The sequence below is a fragment of the Aulostomus chinensis genome, chromosome 23 (genome assembly GCF_037954235.1).
Source record: "Aulostomus chinensis isolate RoL2024-O1b breed Wild chromosome 23, RoL_Achi_v1.0, whole genome shotgun sequence".
Lineage (NCBI taxonomy): Eukaryota > Metazoa > Chordata > Actinopteri > Syngnathiformes > Aulostomidae > Aulostomus > Aulostomus chinensis.
The window spans coordinates 10,050,635-10,069,090 of NC_141342.1; the positions used below are offsets into that span (position 1 = coordinate 10,050,635).

General features: G+C 45.2%; 1 protein-coding gene across 6 annotated transcripts in view; it reads right to left on the bottom strand.

The window, feature by feature from the left end:
- Positions 1-537: 537 nt before the first annotated feature.
- The window catches only part of raraa (retinoic acid receptor, alpha a), a 162,553-nt gene continuing 144,634 nt past the window's right edge, over positions 538-18,456 (bottom strand). For all 6 annotated transcript variants that reach the window (XM_086196160.1, XM_086196157.1, XM_086196161.1 and 3 more), the window contains 7 exons: positions 14,248-14,396; positions 8,774-8,915; positions 4,163-4,323; positions 3,900-4,076; positions 3,509-3,713; positions 3,160-3,318; positions 538-3,052 (listed from right to left, as the gene is read on the bottom strand). In XM_086196160.1, coding sequence (XP_086052286.1) covers positions 2,862-3,052; positions 3,160-3,318; positions 3,509-3,713; positions 3,900-4,076; positions 4,163-4,323; positions 8,774-8,915; positions 14,248-14,396 — 1,184 coding nt within the window. In that variant the 3' untranslated portion in view covers positions 538-2,861. The remainder of the gene's footprint in view (positions 3,053-3,159; positions 3,319-3,508; positions 3,714-3,899; positions 4,077-4,162; positions 4,324-8,773; positions 8,916-14,247; positions 14,397-18,456) is intronic.

Consider the following 18,456-nt stretch of genomic DNA (forward strand, 5'->3'; position numbering starts at 1 on the left):
AATTCTTTGCGGGTTATTAAGGGGCTCGAATAAGATGTGGATCACTCCAGATGATGCAGTCGGGCTTGTAAACTGACATTTTTGGAAGGTTTTCTGTTATTTAATTGTAGCTTTTGCCAGCCATCAGTTGCCATTAGCTTCAAGCTAAATTATATATGGCTGGCTCTTCCTGCATCCTGTAGTCCCCAAAACAATAATATGAGGATGAACTCAGGAATATGTTACACAACGTGTCCAAATTTTGTTAGCCGGCCATGTAAGGGTGAACCCCCCATTAGTATATGAAGGGAGGGTGGGCATAATGGCTCCTGCTGATTTAAAATACACTTGAAATGACTGTTTAGTTGTCTAGAGGGTTTGCAAAGTGACATGCTTGCCCTTTGCCTCTTCAGTGCTTTGCTCCACACAAGCTAAAGGATCTGCGCTCTTTGAAAACGATGCATAAACCTTCCATGCTCATCATGGAGGTGGATGATTTAAAAAGAAAATACACACAGTAATAACACAAACACACCCATGTAATTATTAAATGTTGGTTTTATTTTTGATCTTTTTTTGTTGTTTTCTTTTCTTTTTTTTCAAAGTCGCTTGATAATCTTGACAAAATTGCAACATATTCCATTACTTCGCAAACTGGTGTCTGTTGCTATTCCAGATTAGCTGTGGAGAGAAAAGTTGTGCGCTGTTGTGGACAGGTTACGTCCTAAAATGAGGAAAGCAGCTTTGACCGTACAAATAAAAAGAACACGTGAACGACTCAAGAGAGACTCCACACTGGCATCCTATGTCATAACATTGCAGGGGTCAGTGTCTCTCTGCACGAGGTCGCGTTTGCCAGGCCTAACAAAAAAGTGAATGACTGGAGAAAAACGTAGGGGCTCAGTAGCAGAGATGTGTGTATGTGTGTGTGTGTGTGTGTGTGTGTGTGTGTGTGTGTGTGTGTGGAGGGGGGGGGGGGTCTGTGATAGGAGGGAGTGCAGCACAGAACATATACTAAGGACAGGCCAAGCACACAAAATGATTCCTTCCTGAGACATTGGCATGTGTACAGTAATGATGGTCTAGGTGATGTGAAGGCGTTTTGGCGTAAAGTGAGTCACAGGGTGCGAGGTTGCTCTGGATCCGGCTGAAAGTCACATGTTCATTTCTACCACAGGCTTGCAGGGGGGGTGGGGGACTTGTGAGGACTTGACAAATATCACATTTAGGACCTTCACTTGTCTGATCCCTCATGAAGGTCCGCTACAATCTTGTCTTTTTCCCATCCAAGACGTATTATAACCCATTTAGAGACGATTGAGAATCACGTGTGTTTAATACAGTGTGTATGTACACCATTTTTCACATTTTAACTCTCTCTGAAGCTCTTGGATCGCCTGAGGTCGGCGAGCCTCAAGTGGCATCGAGCTCACCGTTTTCACCATCTCTTTCTGCTACATCATCAGAAAGCTATGCCCCAACTGGAGTGCTACTTTTGTTTGTACTGTATGTAAAAACATGTTTGGAGGGAGGGACGGGGGACGGGGGTCTTGTGAAAGCCACATTCTGAACAGCCAGTGATTGGTTAGAGGGGTCTGTCCAGTATTTAGTAGGACACAAAACATGGAAGAACTTCCTTCAGTAAAATGTGCTCAAAAATGTCTTTTCTTGAATCACAAACCCATGAACAAAACACATAAAAGGTATTCCTTAAAAAAAAAAAAAAAAAAAAATCAGGTGAAGCCTAAAACTCTTCATAGTTTTAAAGAAATGAATACAGCTTATATACACAAACTCAAAGGCTACTTAAAATACACCTTAATATCGAATCTTCATTAATTTGATTTCTTGAAAGGACCTGTGACCATATCATACAACCGAGTTCATACAATCATTTTTTTTTCCATTCTCTTGGAAGCAGAAAAAAAAGAAAAGAAAAGAAAAGAAAAAAGGAAAACAAATCCAACCTGGAATAGTAGGTGATACTCATTGCGACTTGTTTTCTGTGCACATTTCTGAGTGTGTGTGTGTGTGTGTGTGTGTGTGTATGTACGTGTGGACTGGAAAGAAATTTCAACATCTTTTTGTTAATTAGAATAATGTACAGATGTGATACAACTGAAGCATCTTTCTCAATACTCTCAATGGGTATGAAAAGATTCAAACAGTGAGGGAGTACAACAGTTTCTAATCTCAGAAAACATGTCCTCATTTCAACCTGCCATTCTGCTCCGAACATGTCAATCACAATAGTTCCTTAACTTTTCTATATATTTATATATATCTTTTTGTACGAAATCTCTTTTTTTGAAGCTGGAAAAAGAGAAAAGACCCAGAGTCTTTGAGGAGAGGGGGTCTTCTGACAAGTCCCAAGCTTGCAGTCTGTCTCAGAGTACAACAACAACAACAAAAAAAAAGTGTCTGGTGTTTGTCGAATCAGTCTGTATGCATTGTCCTTGTCCATATATTTGCCCCCACCCACTCTCACTTCTGGCCCAAAACTGGTTCCGCTGCTTGGTTGCATTCAGATTAGTTTGCATCAGTCTTGTGGGGAGAGGTGGAGAAGGGAGGAGCAGCGGAGGAGAGGAGAGTGGAGGGGACGAGGAGTCATCAGCAGTGTTTACGGTGTGGTCTCTAAGAGGGCATCCTTGTTGCCCCGGTGTGGCCCGACCGTACCTCCCCTCACATCAGGACGGCGTTCCCGATTGAGGAGAAGCAGATCAGGAGGTGGGGGTTTGTGTCGTAGGGGAGGTGGAGGTTGGCTCTGCCAGTCTCCTGTGATCAGCAATCAGAGTCAAGGCCTCCTCCTTTCGCTCCTCCTCTTTACAACATTGACGGAGGAGACGGAGCAACGTGAGGAAAAATACAAAGGTGGGCCTGGACTACGGCGATTGTGTGGCTGGACTGCTTTGGGCAGAGCTGGGGGACAAACTGGGACTGCAGCTGCCTGGAGGGGCAGGCCGGCCACCTGTGGCACCGCTTTCCAGGCCCTCTGAGTTCTCCAACATCTCCTGGATGAGAGGGGGCATGGAGCCGGGGATTTCCATTTTCAGAGTTATGACACGCTCAGCTCCTGCAGAGGGGTGGAGGGGTGAAGATAGACAAGAAAATGTCACTTATTAAAGTTCTGACAAATAAAACACGAACACCTTGCTTTGGTTGAATTGTTGCGCTACGTACCTTTAGCACTGATGCTCCTCAGATCAGTGATCTTCATCAGCATCTTGGGGAACATGTGAGGTTTGTGGGGCCTCCTCTTCCTGACATAGATCTTCAACGCCTCTAGAAGGGGCTCCTGCAAGATGTCCACCTTCTCTGCCTCTTCCAAGTCCTGTCGATCTGTTGGAAAAAGTACAGAAACACACCGGTCATTTCTCTCCTGCTGCCATGACGGCAGTTTACCACTAGGTGGTGCCCTAAAGACGTTTCATCCATTCAGTTCTCCTCTCAGTCCAGAGACAAACAAATACTGTATATCATTGCACATGTAATTAGTGACCAGAATGTCCAATAAGAGCAATGTCCACACCTCCACATAACAAACAGATGGCGCTGAGCAGCCCTGTCTCTGCATCATCCATCTCCAGGGGGAGTAGTTGGTTGGCAAAGGCAAAAACCAGGTCAGTGAGGGGACCAAAGCCGGCATTGTGCATCTGGGTTCGGTTTAGCGTAAGTCCATCTGAGAAAGTCATGGTGTCTTGTTCTGGTGTGTAACGTGTACAGATCCGCAGTATCTGAAGAAGGCGGAGACAGAAGGAGTTGTTGAGTACACCATTAGCTTTGAATATAGATCACATCTCCTCTTCTGTAGGGCAGTCTGACATTGAGGATCATGAATATTTGAAACATGTGCATATCTTTAGGTTGCTAATCTCTGTACATAATAGGTACAAGGACAACTAGGAGGCTGTTGTTCTTACCAGAATGTCCAGACAGGCGGCTTTGAGCAGGGTGATCTGGTCAGCGATGGTAAGAGTTGTGAAGCCGGGAAGCTGCTTAGCAAATTCAACTGTCTTTATGATGCATTTAGTGGAGAGTTCACTGAACTTGTCCCAGAGGTCTACATCCAAGGATACACGCCGCTCTGAGCTGTTACTCTGTAACAGAGGTATTCATAGTGAAAGGTCATTATATGTGCAGGTTATAGTGATCCCCAGCTAGCAGAGACGATCATGCTACCGACCGTAGTGTATTTGCCGAGCTGGCAGAGGGAGGGGAACGTTTCCTGGTGAGCCTTGCGAACCCTGTCAATCATCTGCTCTGTGTCAGGACTCAGGACGTAGCTCTCTGTGCACTCTTGCTTCTTCTCGTCCTTCTTCTTCTTGTTCCGGTCATTCCTCACCGCTAAACAGAGCAAACACAGAGAAACACTCAATTTTACTTTCTTGTTTTTATTCATGCCAACTGGAACAGCATATGACTGTGAAAAACATGTCCACCACAGGTGCACTGCCATCAAGACTAAAGTCATCGGCAGGCACGTTTGTCCGCTGAAAACTACGGCAACAGAAGCAGCAGCATCACTCCTTTTATCTGATGCTGGATGATAAACGTTAGGAGACAAAGTAATGGAGAGAGAGGAAAAACGGAGAATAATCCAACATTGTTTCCCTCTGGGTGATCTGGCTGACAAGAGTGTGCTCAACCCTAAATGACAAAAAACACTAGGCGGGGGTGTTTAGCATTGGAATCCCATTACATCCCATCTACACCAAGGTGCAGTTTAGCTCTGGCTGGGTTTTGTGTGTGTGTGTGTGTGTGTGTGTGTGTGTGTGTGTGTGTGTGTGTGTGTGTGTGTGTGTGTGTGTGTTGTGACTGGGGGTTGGCTGGGTAAGATGGGGTGCTAGTTGATAAATAGTGGTGGGGGATGGAGCTATCCATAACGTTGACAAATTGCCACAGCTTTCATTAGGGGTCCCGGCTAATCTAATAACATAATATGACAAATATCCTGCCTCTAATGGTTTTAAAAGGGCTCGGCTGCCCATATCGGCGAAAAAAAATCCCTCCAGCTCCCTCCCAGTACTCTCTCTCTCAGTTATACAACAAGCTTGACTCATTTTGTTTCATTCTCACCAGGGACAGCTCACTATCTCCTCAAATCCTTGCACCCTTTCCTAAACTCATCTCCTTCATGGCTTCCTTCCCTCCAGGTAGCCAAGTTTCCCCTCGCCGAGGACCCAAGATCAGATTTTCCTCGTCTAAATTCTAACCTTGACCGTTAAAGCCCGGAACATTCAAGCTGATGGGAGATCAGTGTCTGTGACAGAGGGGCCTAGCCCGGGGCCACGGAGGGATGCACCGTTCTGAGCTGGTGCTCATTCATCAGCCCACAGACAGGCCTCCCTGCCTGGGAGAACATGAGGGGAAAGGTGGAGGAGGAGGAGGAGGGGACTGCTAAGTATTATTGCTAAGTATTGCTCGCCACAATAAGGAAAGAGGAAGACAAATCGAGAGCGGGTAGTTCTCAGTGTTGTATCGGTGCCTCAAAAATCTCTATCAAGAAGTTTTTTTCGTATGGGATATTATAGATAGTAGAAAGTTTCAACACCTTGTTTTCACATCAACCAGCCAATCTTAACTCCTTAACTCTATTTTGAAAAACCACTATCCTAACCCCCCCCCCGAGCTTTTGAGGACAGTTGCATAAATGTATCGTATGTATTTGGGCCAGCCCTACTTGAGCCATTGATTTGAGCTCTGCTGTGTGGCTGTGTGTGTGTGTGTTTGTGTTTGAGTGTGTGCATGTGTGTGTGTGTGGGGGGGGGGGCCTTCAGTGAGCGGGGGGCTGCGACACAGTCAATGTCCAATTAATTCACAAATAAAAGTGGGGCATCCCAAGCACACACACATTACCCGCGCTGACAAATTGGCAGCACAATCATAAGCCACACAACACAATTTAATGAAGTCATTAAAGAACTATTAGGCATGACTGGCGATCTGTCATGGCGAATTGCCACATGCAATAACTTGATGGGGGGAGGATGGCGACGCAGGCAGCGCAAATGAAAGAAATACGGCCTTTTTTTATCGCTTCTGTGTGAGTGTGTGTGTGTGCGTGAGTGCGTGTGAGTCTGTGTGTGATAACTTGGGACAATGTATCTTTCAAAATGTATTATGAGAATATGAATGCTAATGAGGGAACTTGCATCCTGTTTTTTTTGTTTTGCATAAAATGATTTACAAGAGCAGTGGCGTAATGACACACACACACACACACACACACACATCACTCAGTCATTTGTTCTCATCGAGGATTTCAGCTTCAGCAGTTAATAGACAACTTCTGTTAGCGCCTGTGTGTGTGTGTGTGTTTGTGTACAAGACAGAGAGGTGGGCAGACAGGGATAATTCGTGTGAGGAAAATTAAAGCACTGGCAGCTCGTCCATCACACAGATTAAATTCAATGGAAAGATAAAAATGTCAATGTTCCCTTTGCTCCTGCTGCTTGCAGCGCTGAGCCATTGCAGACAGTGATGAAACTTTCTCCCTCTCTCTGTCCTCCAGCCTCTCTCACATCCCCCTCACCCCTCCAATCTCCCTCCCTCTCTCTCTCTCAACTCAAGATTTTCATTCTCACTCACACTGAGTTCAATACGCTCTCCTTTTGCAGCTTTCATCTTTCTCTACCCCGTCCTACCTTCCCCGGCTGATGTTATCCTCTCTTTGCGCTGTTCTCCATCATTCGTCGCTTCATCTTATTTCACTTTTATTACTTTTTCGACTGCTGAATAACACCCTCCTAAAGGAACATGTGGGTGATAGGTTTGTCAGCCAGACAGAGGGATGATGAAGGCATGGAGGTACTTAGGGACGGTGGCTCCTTTAAACTCTCCAAAACAGAATTTTAAGACTAACAATGAGTCAAATTCAGCTTCAATTACTTATAAAGAAGAGTTCTTATGCGGTGCGGGAAAATCTAAGATTCTACTTCGACATAGAATTTTCATGATGAACCACACACACACACACACACACACACACACACACACACACACACACACACACACACACACACAGTTAGGCTATAGTAAGCTGGCACCAGTCTTCTAGGCTACCCTGAACTGCCTTCCAACACCCCCCCCCTCCTCCCTGCTTCTGACACTGTCTTGCGTGGCATTGCCACCTGGCAGCCGGCCTGGCACTGTCATCTGGAGCTGTCTGCCGGCAGACGCAAGGTCACCCGGACGTCCCCTGGCACCAGCGGGGGTCCACCTTCTGTGTGTGACAGAGAGTGTGCGGCGCTTAAGTGGAGCTGTCCATGCGTACTTCTGATGAGGGTGTCTTTATTCATACCAATTTGTGTTTGTCACCTTTTATTTGTATGTGTGTGTTTGGAATTATGCCTGAGCAAGTGTCTTCCTGTGTCTCAGCGTGCATTAGAGGTGGTGAGAGAGACTGAGACTCCCTGCTGGCCCCAGATGGCCAGCCTCTCCATCCTCAGGAGCCAAGCGCCGCCTCACCAAGAGCCAAAGTCACTGCTGAGGACATGAAATGAGCAATCTGCACCCTCTGATAATGACTTTCCTGATTATGGTCATTTAGTGCAAACCAAAACCAACGGAGCAGAGCAGGCTCCAAATCTATGACAACAACACTTCCAGGCGTGTTCATACCCAGAAATGTATCTTTTTATCCTTCTGCAGTGCTGCTTCCTCACCACAAGATGTCTCTCCAACACCAGTATATGAGCGTGCTGGCTGCTGGCTGAGATCCCTCTAACCATGATTAATGGCCCCATTCAAAGGTAAGTAGCTCAGAGGATAACTTCTTTTACTGTAAGCCACAGTGCTGTAGCATGGGGGGGTGGGGGGGTGGTGCTGGTGGGATGCTCCCTGCAGTCACTGTGGCAGAAAGATGAGGTAAATAGCAGCAGGAAGACAGGAAGCAGTGTGGGATAAAGCAATGTCCATGTGTGTTTTAACAGGTGAGTGTGTGCCTGGTGCAGCAGCAGAGGGGTTAACTCCTTCTGCTCACATAAGTCTTATTTCTTAATAATGAAGTTTATTTATGAGTCCAAATCTGTCCCATATGCACACTCCGGTAATGTGTAAAATGAAGTGAGTGTGCAAATGCGTGCGTCATGTGACTGGACCAAGGTACAAACCCTGCTGGCCTTTGAGCTCTCAGCTGGTCACACCTCTGCCAATTACTTTATCGAGTCTGACTGTGTGTGTGTGTGTGTGTGTGTGTGTGTGTGTGTGTGTGTGTGTGTGTGTGTTCACACAGCCCCCGGGGTGCAGACGCCTGCTCTTTCACTCTCGGCAGGTGAGAACATATTCATCAGAGAAGCCTGCCAAGCCTGGCGACACCCTGACTGTTACTGCCAGCCTGCATCATGGATGCACTCTCTTTTTTTTTTTTTTAATTTATTTATTTATTCATTTATTTTACAGTGGATTCAAATAAACATTAAATGACATTAACGTTTTAACTACTAACAGGTTTGATTTTACGGTGACTCTGCTTTTTGCATTAAAATCCGGCCCAAAAACAGCATTATGGGATTCTGGATGTTATTTGATTAGAGCTGAGGAAACTAAGAGCATTCATAATTAATGATAAATTAAGCCTAGCCGTTCATACCTAGAATAAATCACTAGTACGGCTGATTTGTGCATCAGTAGTGCCCACTTGAACAACATTGCTGCTGGAAAAAATGTCAACGACCACTGAGGCTTTAGGCTTCCCGCAGTAACAATCAAGCTAACCCATCTGGGATTAAACTCCAGTGATGAGATCAGTGCTTGGTACGAAGGGCCTCCTCTGTAAAATGGTTTTTATACTCACACTCCTTGGACATTCCGACTTCCAGGCACTTCTGAAGCCGACAGTACTGGCAGCGATTGCGGGTAACTTTGTTGATGATGCAGTTCTTCTCCCTGTGACAAGTGTACACCATGTTCTTCTGGATGCTTCTTCGAAAGAAACCCTGTGTGACAGAGCGAAGGAGAAAAATAAGTCTGAAGAGTCGTCACTAGCACAGCATATGATGCTCTGTCAACAGATTTTATTATATGCTTCGGTTGCCTCCCGCAAACTATGTCCTCATGTCTTGCCGATTTTTACAGTGTTCCTTTTCATCTTGATAAAGAAAAAGACTCAATGGAAAGGAAGCTATGCAGCATAGCCTTGAGTAGCTGCATTTAAAAGGCAATGAACTACCAAACAGTTAAATCGTTGAGGGACTCAACCTGTGGCATAATCTGAAATGAATCTAATAGCAGTCAACTGTTACCGTCTCAGGAGTGTCTCTCATCTGCTTGGGGTGCAGTACATGAGACAGAATCTGAAAATTGTTCTGGAAATGTATTAATGAGTTGAGTTTAAAGGTCACAAGGTGTCATATTACTGTGGACTAGTTTATGCAGGTGGAAAAAAAATTAGTCTAGGTCCGGGACAAGGAGATATTATCAGTCAGAGAGAGAAGAGAGGATACTGCAGAAAAGGAATCTCTCTGTTCATACATCTCCAGTTTGACTCAATGAAAAGGAGGATTCATTTAAAAATGTAGTCCTTGCGTCTGAGACAGAGGACAAATGATCATGAGATCATATTTGGTCACTGGGCTGAAATAAGAGATCTTTGAGGAGATGTTTTGGTTACACAAAAGCTACACATGGAAACGGAGCAATATCTCCCGCACAGTTACAACACTGGTAACAATTTCACCGTTACATTTAAGAAAACCTGGACTGGATCAACAGTAAATAAAGAAAACACTGAGGATTTTTATTCTGAAATATTTGTCTCAGTATATTTCCAATAAAAAAAGACAACTGAGCTTTTCATTCTCTAATTTCAAATAATACCAGTTTAAAGTAGGAACAGAGAAGGCCTTTGAACACTGCCCACGTTGCATAAAGGATACAAAGATATAACAAACAGAAAGCCTTGCACCACTGCCTAGCTTCTCCAGTAAAGTCAATGGTAACTTATGTGATTGTATCGCTAGCAGTTTCAAAAAGATAGAGAGGTTAATGCAAATCAGCCGCAACCGTATGAGCCCTCAGAACGTAGGGCTCAGGACAAACGTAATACAGCTCAGTATCAAGATAGATGTGACGCAGTGGGACACAGTTATGTTTTTGCAGGGGAGGTGGGTAGGCGGGGCCAGCTTGGAAGGCGGGGAGCCCCATCCCATACTGAGGGATTAGTGTTGCTAGCCAACAGATGGACAGTGGACCTAAGCCTGCAATTTGCCCTTCCCTGATCACACCAGCAGTGTCTCTCAATCGCCACCGCAGAGAGGAAGTGATTCAAGTTTCTAATGAAGTACAAAGAGGAAGTGCACGGACGTGTATCTTAGCAAAGTAGCAGCATGAGCAGTAATGCTGATTTCGCATGGTAGAAGGCAGAGAAATTTTTCACTTCTCATAGGTTAACCTCTAGTAACCTTTGTTCATAAAGGCCTCACATTTCAAGCGCTTGGTATGATTTTAATAGTGGAGGAGTGTAAAAATGGATTTCTAGCAAAGTTTCTTGTACTATTTCAAATGTTAAGATCCTGCAACGGAATCGTGACGCTGTGAATAAAGAACAGATGAGAGGGAGCGAGACTCGTAGTTTGCCATTAATGTGAGCCGTTCATGTGGAGGGATAAGTCCACCGGGTTTGTGTGTGCGTGTATCATCTCCTCTTTGATCCACGTGTGCCCCAGCCCTGACCCCAATGTCACCAGGGGATTGACCCACTCCCTCCTAACACCATGAGGCTCAGGTGCCCTCTTCGCAGCACTTGCTGATTGGTTGCTGCTGCGGACTCTTGAGCCAGTTGATTGTTCCTGCCCCTCCCCCTCGCCTTCTTTTAGGAGTCATTGCTTCCTGCAGCCCTTAAGCCTCTTTTTGTATCACCGCTTAATCCACCCGGCGACAAGAGCCCTCAGCGGGCCTGTCAGCCACCCTGCAGCATTAGAGGAGATGAGAGCCACGAGAAGAGGGATGGAGGGAGGGAGGCAGGCAGGCAGGCAAGGATGAAAAAGAGGAATGATCAGTAACAGCACATATGTGAGATTGCATGTGTCATCTATGAGCCTCATGTTCCACTTTGCATGTGAGTGTGTGTGAGTGTGTGGGCAGGTGGGGGTGGGGGTCAGGGGTTGGTGAGTTCACTGGGAAGCAAAGGAATCTTCTCTTAAGTGACTTTCACATTGTGTTCAGATTAAGAGCGTTTCCCAGCCACCTACTGCGTCCACGCATGTGTGCATGAGTGTGTATGACTGCTGCCACTATTACGAGGCAGCTATTGTAACAGCCCACACTTTAGTAAAGACGGATGTTTGGTAAGAAGTCCAGCTGAAAAACACAGCAAATAGGGGACACTCATGCAAGACGCAGGGGCTGGTAACATGGTTGCTTCCCTCTTATCGCCTGCTGCTCGCTGCCATGCCTCCAAGACAAAAACATAAACATGAGAGTGTAGGCATGCATATTTAATGTTGAAGTGTTAATATCTGGAGGGGAAACGGAGTGCAGTGCCGGTGGTACGTGCGGGCGGTAGAACTTATACAACAAATGAATGAGCTGTCTCTAAGTAACAGAGCTCAACATCCCCCTCCTGTTTCCTCTGTTCACTGCAGCCCCCAGGAAACGCCTTTGTAGTTTGGCATGCTGCAGCAAATCCAATGCTGCTAACCCTCAACTTACCCCAGTCTCAGATGAGACAACCATATACATTCAAATGCCTGTAGTGTTGAATTATTGAGTATGCTTTGCCAAGTCATCTCCTCTGAAGTCAGAGATATGGAGAAGGCATCCTGAATTTTTCAAATTAGCACTGCGGCTTTTGAGCGGGCAGTCAGCCCGCTCTCAGACGGGGAGGGCGGGGACTGGTGGCTGTCAAAACTCGCAGTGTTATTTGAGTTTGAGACGATCTTGCAAATGATTACGATGACAGTTCGCAAGATGTGAGCGGGTTTGAGATGAAATTATCAGTATAGAAAGCTTTTCCGTAACAATTATTTAGGCGCGAAAACGAGGCTGAGGGTGCAGCAGTCACCTACTTCTTGGGTCATGTTTGATCTCACACACTTGCCACGCTTGCGCACACATAGACTTTTTTATTGCAGACAAGAATAGCAGACGACTGTTTAAAATCATCTGAGTCTAGCATGAAGTGAACATCTATGGGTTTCGAGCCATAGACCTTTGTAAATACAGGGAAAAAAAACTAAGATCAACTAATTTCTTGGTTTTATTTTCCCTTTGTAGTCAAGTACTATACTGCATCTTATAATTAATTCATTATTGCTGTTCTACATATGTAGCTGCCCTCTGGTTAAAAATAGTCTACCTCAGCTAGAGCTGATGTGGGATTCTATTCAGAAGCGGTGTATTGTGGAAACACCTTTGATGAAATCATCCTCTCTGCTATCCTGAGGTGCAGTTGCAATTTTTTCAAGTGCAGAGAATGTGTTTGTGCAATACTTTTTTTTAAAGAAAGTGCTCAATAATATCTGTGGGCAGATAAATTAAAACATCAGTTAGCATCCCCAGTGTACACCACCCTCAAAAAGCTAATTACAGTGTCAGTTCTGACACCGATTCTTGGCTGTCAGAGAGGGAACAACATTGTGATAACGACAGTGAAACAACTAATTAATCATGTTTACAGCTCATCCATCGCCCGCCTCCCTGCCTCCATGTTTATCACACTGTCACAGAGTTTTGGCTACTGCTGGCAAGTGTCAGGCTGCTGTGTGGAAAAAATGTTCTAAATATTTACTTGTGTTTAGTGAGTATGGTGTGTGTGTGTGGGGGGGGGGGGGGGGGGGCTAATTTAACACTGTTTTGTATGATCCATAATGCCTACTGCCAAACTACAATCTCATACACACATAGAGACACATAGGCCTGGACAGTAAGGATGCTTCTAGGCATTATAGCTACGTTCAACACATCATAATGAATTAAGTTGCGTATTCTGACTTTTAATTGGTAAAATCAAACAACCTAACACAGCAGCACACTACACAGCAGCTAGAGTTGCCCCCAATAAAATGACATTACTGAAAAATGACATTTCTGTTTTAACCATTTTATTGATTAACATTGTATAAAAGCATGTTGGTGAAGCAAGGTTGCAGGAAGCACTCGTGTTACAGGCTGACTGAGAATCCTAACTTTCTGTTGCTTTTCTCTCTGTGCATCCTCTTTTTTTTTCCCCTCACCCCTTCCCCCTATAATCTGGTGCACTGGCTGTCTTTCTTTGGGTGTCACTGAGTTCAGCAGTGGCCCCTGTACCCCATCCGCCTGATCTGCTGCCCCTCCAACCATCCCCGCTTCTTTCTCTCTTTCATGCCTCTCAGAGCACAGTCTGCTCGCTCACACCGACTACCTCACTCCCTGCAGCTCTCTGCCATCTTTGTATCTTTTGTCTGCATATCTACACTCCCTCCCCCCAGGTTCCTACCCTTTATTGTTTTGGTTTTTTTGGGTTGTTGTTGTTGTTGCTAGTGCTTCCAAGCATCCCCCCCCCCACACACACACACACTACTATTATTCACATGGAAGCACACACTGACTACAGTGTTGGCTGCACAGTCAATAAGTCAGGGGGTCTAGAAGGCACCTGTCACCATCTGTGCCTCCCTGCCTTTCATAATCCAACCGTTTCCTATCTTCTCTCACTATACACATGGCCGCTCTCATGGTAGAAATGCATATTTGTTCAATTCAAGAAATCAGCAAAAGTTCCCATCATTGCCCTTGATAGTAACATTACACTGGATTTAACTGACCCCGCCTCTTCATTTTTATCCACTTTAGAGCTTGTCTAGGGAGCGATAAAAGAGCTGTGTGAGCACCACGCCGACAGGACATCATGTATACATGCACACAGCAACTATCGACTGATAACACAGCAGATGGGGGTTATAAGGCCCTCTCAGCACCTGTGTAACGTGGCTGTATTGATAACAGATGGCAGATGTGGACACGTCAGCAACACCTGATAAGAGTCACAACAATGCTTGGATGGCATGTTCCACACGTACTTTATATGATAAGAGACAGGGCTGTTATCTTATTTTGCAACATCTAAAAAGGTACAGGTTGCAGATTTGAAGTGATGAAAGACGCTAGTGCCCAGTCGCTTCATGAGAGCAGCACAATAATGTCTTCTACCATAGAATCACAGGGATTAAGACTCAATAGCTTGTCCTTTTCATCATCTTAGTCTGGGTTTTTCCCAGTGACAATCTCATGGAGGTCTGACGTTGCTTGCTTGCTTGCTCGGCAGATTGAGAGAAAGGTCGGGAGTCTCACCTTGCAGCCTTCGCAGGCGCTGACACCATAGTGGTACCCTGAGGACTTGTCCTGGCACACAAAGCAGGGCTTGTAGACGCGGGGTGGTGGGGGTGGCGAGGGCGGGCTTGGCACTATCTCCTCTGAGCTGGTACTCTGGGTCTCTATTGCTGTGGAGAAGAGAGAGCAACAAGAGTAGGTTAGCGGACATGATCATTAATCAATATTAGTCCGGACAGGTGCACCACTTAAAACATCCAATACAACCACTGTGTGTATGTATATGTGTGTGTGTGTGTGTGTGTGTGTGTGTGTGTGTGAGGGGGGGGGGGCTTCCTCACTTTCTAACATTGTGTTGAAAGTGAACGAACATCTTGATCAGGCCTGCTCAAATCTGCTAGAGGAAAACTCCTCAACAACAGTCTCTCACACAGAGATCATCAAAGTACCAATGCTACATGGTTGTCTCCAGTCTCTGCAGAGGATTCTTACAAAAGAAATTATAACTTGTGTGTGTGTGTGTGTGTGTGTGTGTGTGTGTGTGTGTGTGTGTGTGTGTGTGTGTGTGTGTGTGTGTGTGTGTGTGTGTGTGTGTGTAGCTGTACTGCTAGCAGGGTTCAAAGACAGTTCTCTCCTCAGATACATGGCCTGGAGTTCTGCTTTTTTTTAATATATTATTGAGTCTTTTAAGTGGGAATGCTTGAGAACACCACAGGATAGAGCATACACTGTGAAGAGAAGATTAATAGCCCAAAAAAAAAAAAAAAAAAGAAGCCCGCAGACAAAGCTCAGCACTATTCTGAGCCTGACTGAGCAAGATTTGGAACTCATTGGAACCCCCCTGCATCGACCTCATTCCCTCTTAATATAATATCAGCCCGGTGAAGACGACAAACCAAACAGCACAGGAGCACTTTGTCTTTTGTCTGCTTTTACATAGTAAACAAAGTGGCCCGGGACAGTGAGGAAGTACCCCGCTGTTGACTTCATGTAATATGTATTGGACTTTGACCTCAATATCCCGTGTGTTACAAAACACGGATCTTGAAAATAAAAACACACATTCACAGCACAGACCAGCACCCTGTGGCCTATGGGTGATCAAGTGATGACTTAGTCCCTGTTTGAGCCCAGTGCGTGCTCAACATTTAACTAGCGTTGCGTTTTCATGCCAATATGAGTCCTTTTTTTAACGATAAACCTCTCTGATGGCGGTCTTAACAAAAACAGCCCAACAGGAACTTTAACTACGAGCATTTAAACTCTATTCTCGTTCGTGTCAGGAAGTCTTGATTAAAAATACATACAAAATGACACAGGAGACGACCCCAAAATCTCTGCTAACTTTTAATACTTAACCTGACATTTAGCAATAAAACTACTCGAATACATGCCACTGTGATCTACATCTGTCTGCTACAGTACATATTCATGCATGAGTGCATGTCATCACTCCGCTTGGCATCATCAGCTCAACATAGGAAGGATTTGGGAGGTTGACAAGCAGCTTGGGGGCTGCCTGCAGCTCATAGCTCCTGTGTAAATAAGCCATCTATATTTAACAGAGTGGGCTGTTTCAGCAGGGCCTGTAGTACACAGCAGGAAACACTCCACGTGACGGCGCCGCAGACAAACACCACGCTTGCACTGGATCCTGACACACACACACGCACAATTCTAATCGCAATGTATTCTGGGTAATAAAAAAAAACTAGGATGCAGTCTCTCTCTCACGCGAACACACTCTCCTATCCTTTTATAGTATCTGTGTGCAGGTTTCAGCTTGCCAATCTCCATGTGCATGCAGCAGATGGTGCAAGGGAAGATTACATTCACAACAACCAAAATAAACCAACCTGATGCCCAGATCTGGTCAAGGCTTCCTGGGCAAAAAAAAAAAAAAAAAAAAACCCTGAACAAAAGCACAATACAGCAAAATGTCTTTCCAATACGTTCTTGTTGCATCAGAAAAACAGAGTACCACCAAAAGGGGTTTCAGCTGACAGCGGAACAGCAATAAAGATCACATTGCAACACTTCACAGTGACACCCAATCGGGCCTTGGTTAAAAAGACACTTCATTTACGAGGCCTAGATGTCATACACCACTTTCACACCAGCAAAAACCTCTTTATCTCTGACAAAGGTGGCAACTTGGAACAATACGTCTGTCAAGAGTAAGACACACCTGTTATTTGCTTCAGACAGCCTTTTGGTTTCACAAAGACAGATTTCTGTTCAACTGTCTCAGACAGAGGGAAGGGGGTTAGGAAAAGGTAGACGGAGGCAGAGCAATATAGAAAATACAAAGATGCATGCAGGGACAAAAAGTAAGGCTCGATCCGCACAATAATATCTGCATGTCATGGTATCAGCAGATATCGATCATTTTTTTATAGCTAAAAACAAAATGTAAAACCAGTTGTAAAATATCAGAAAATTGGATAACTGCAAGAAACACAATCCTTAGTTCAGACGTGTTTTATTTATATAAAAAAAAAAAGTGGGTTTGAAATAAACCATGAGGGCAGATGGAACCTGTCAAATTAGTAAGGCCGTTCTTTTCAAAGGAAACAACAGGACTCAGGTGTGAATTTTCTAGCAAAAGAGTGATACAAAGTGTGAAAACACCTACGGAAGATGAAAAGAGTTATGGAGGCGTGGGACTCAACCACAAGTGAACTGCGAGGGTATGTGAGAAAACAAGGGCAGAATGTGTGGGCAGGAAGGGCTTGTACTTTGCACCTGATGCAGTTCTATTGGTGTCATTTTGGACCCTCTCTACCCGCCTGCCCATGCCACTGGGCCATGCAGTCACCATACTCATGTCAAACAAATTAATCTTAAATAGAGCAGCACTTACATAACATGGCATATTTTCTCATTAGCAAAAAAAACCCCCATTCACAGTTTTCAGCGCTGCTCTGCCTCACTTGATGTGGACTAATTACAGCCTGACATTATTAGTGTGACCACAGAGCTATTCATCCACGTTAATGCTGTCATCGTTAGACAAACACATGTGCCACCCACACATTAAAAACATCTACATCCAGATCTGCGTGTGCACAAGCAATGGGATTTTTCCTCTAAAAATGCCTTATTGGACTATTACAAACACACACACACACACACACACACACACACATATGGAGAGAGAATGCCCAGTCTTAATGAGAGCACCCATGGAAATCTGGGACACAAGGACATGAGTCTGTGAGGGGGCTGGCGACTGTAATTAAATACAATGGCTGGCTTCTGGAGCCTTGTCAAGCTGAGACATGAAGCACAACAATGGCGGGCTTGTGGACGGAGAGGCAGAGGGGCTCAGCACAGAGGACAGGGCTACTTAGGGTGCGTTTCCACTGGCTCACATTGGCTCGGGTGCGGTCGGGTCGGTTTGGCCCCAAGCAGGGACTAAAATGTGACGTAAACACATAGCCGGGCATTGATTGGGTAACTTACCCGCTGACATTGTCTACTTCATACCATCGTAGCCTCGGCAGAATACTGGTCAATCACATGGTTAAGTCTTTTATACTTTTCTTGGTGTTCTGTTTCGTCACTTTAAGCCTTGCCTGTCTGTCGTCCCTTACTTTTAGCAAAAACCACGGTCCGAGCAACAGGCATAACATTGCCTCCATGTCGTCCATCGTTGTTGTGTCGCACACAAATTACGCCACTCTCAGCTAGTGAGTCCACCCATGCTTACATGGTGCCCAGTGCTAGTAGGAACCGAACCGTACCGAGCCGACCCCACCTGACCCGAGCAGAAGTGAGGAAGTGGAAACACGCCCTTAACCTTTCTGGAACCCTCAACCCATGGCAGGCATTATTCAGCACCACCCCGCATCCAAGCTCTCATCAACACAAGCCATCACACAACAACACGGCTTCTTGTGTGGTCAACACTGGAAGAACTGATTTACAACTAGCCCTGGAGAGCTCCGTATCTTTGCAATATGTTAAACACTGGACGTGCATGTCTATGTGAGGTTTCCGGGCCATAGCTCACTCAGATCCTGCAAATATTATTACTTCAGCTGAACGCGGAATGAAAGCATGACATCCAATTCTGCTTTGGGCTTCAGGAAACCTTAAAAATAATCAAACAAGATAAGGAAACTATTCTGCCTTGGTGAGAGGGTGAAATGCAGGAACTGTGTATGTTATCAGGTCTTAAAGCCTTTAGCCACTGCACACACCTGCTAACACAAGTTGCTCTTACTG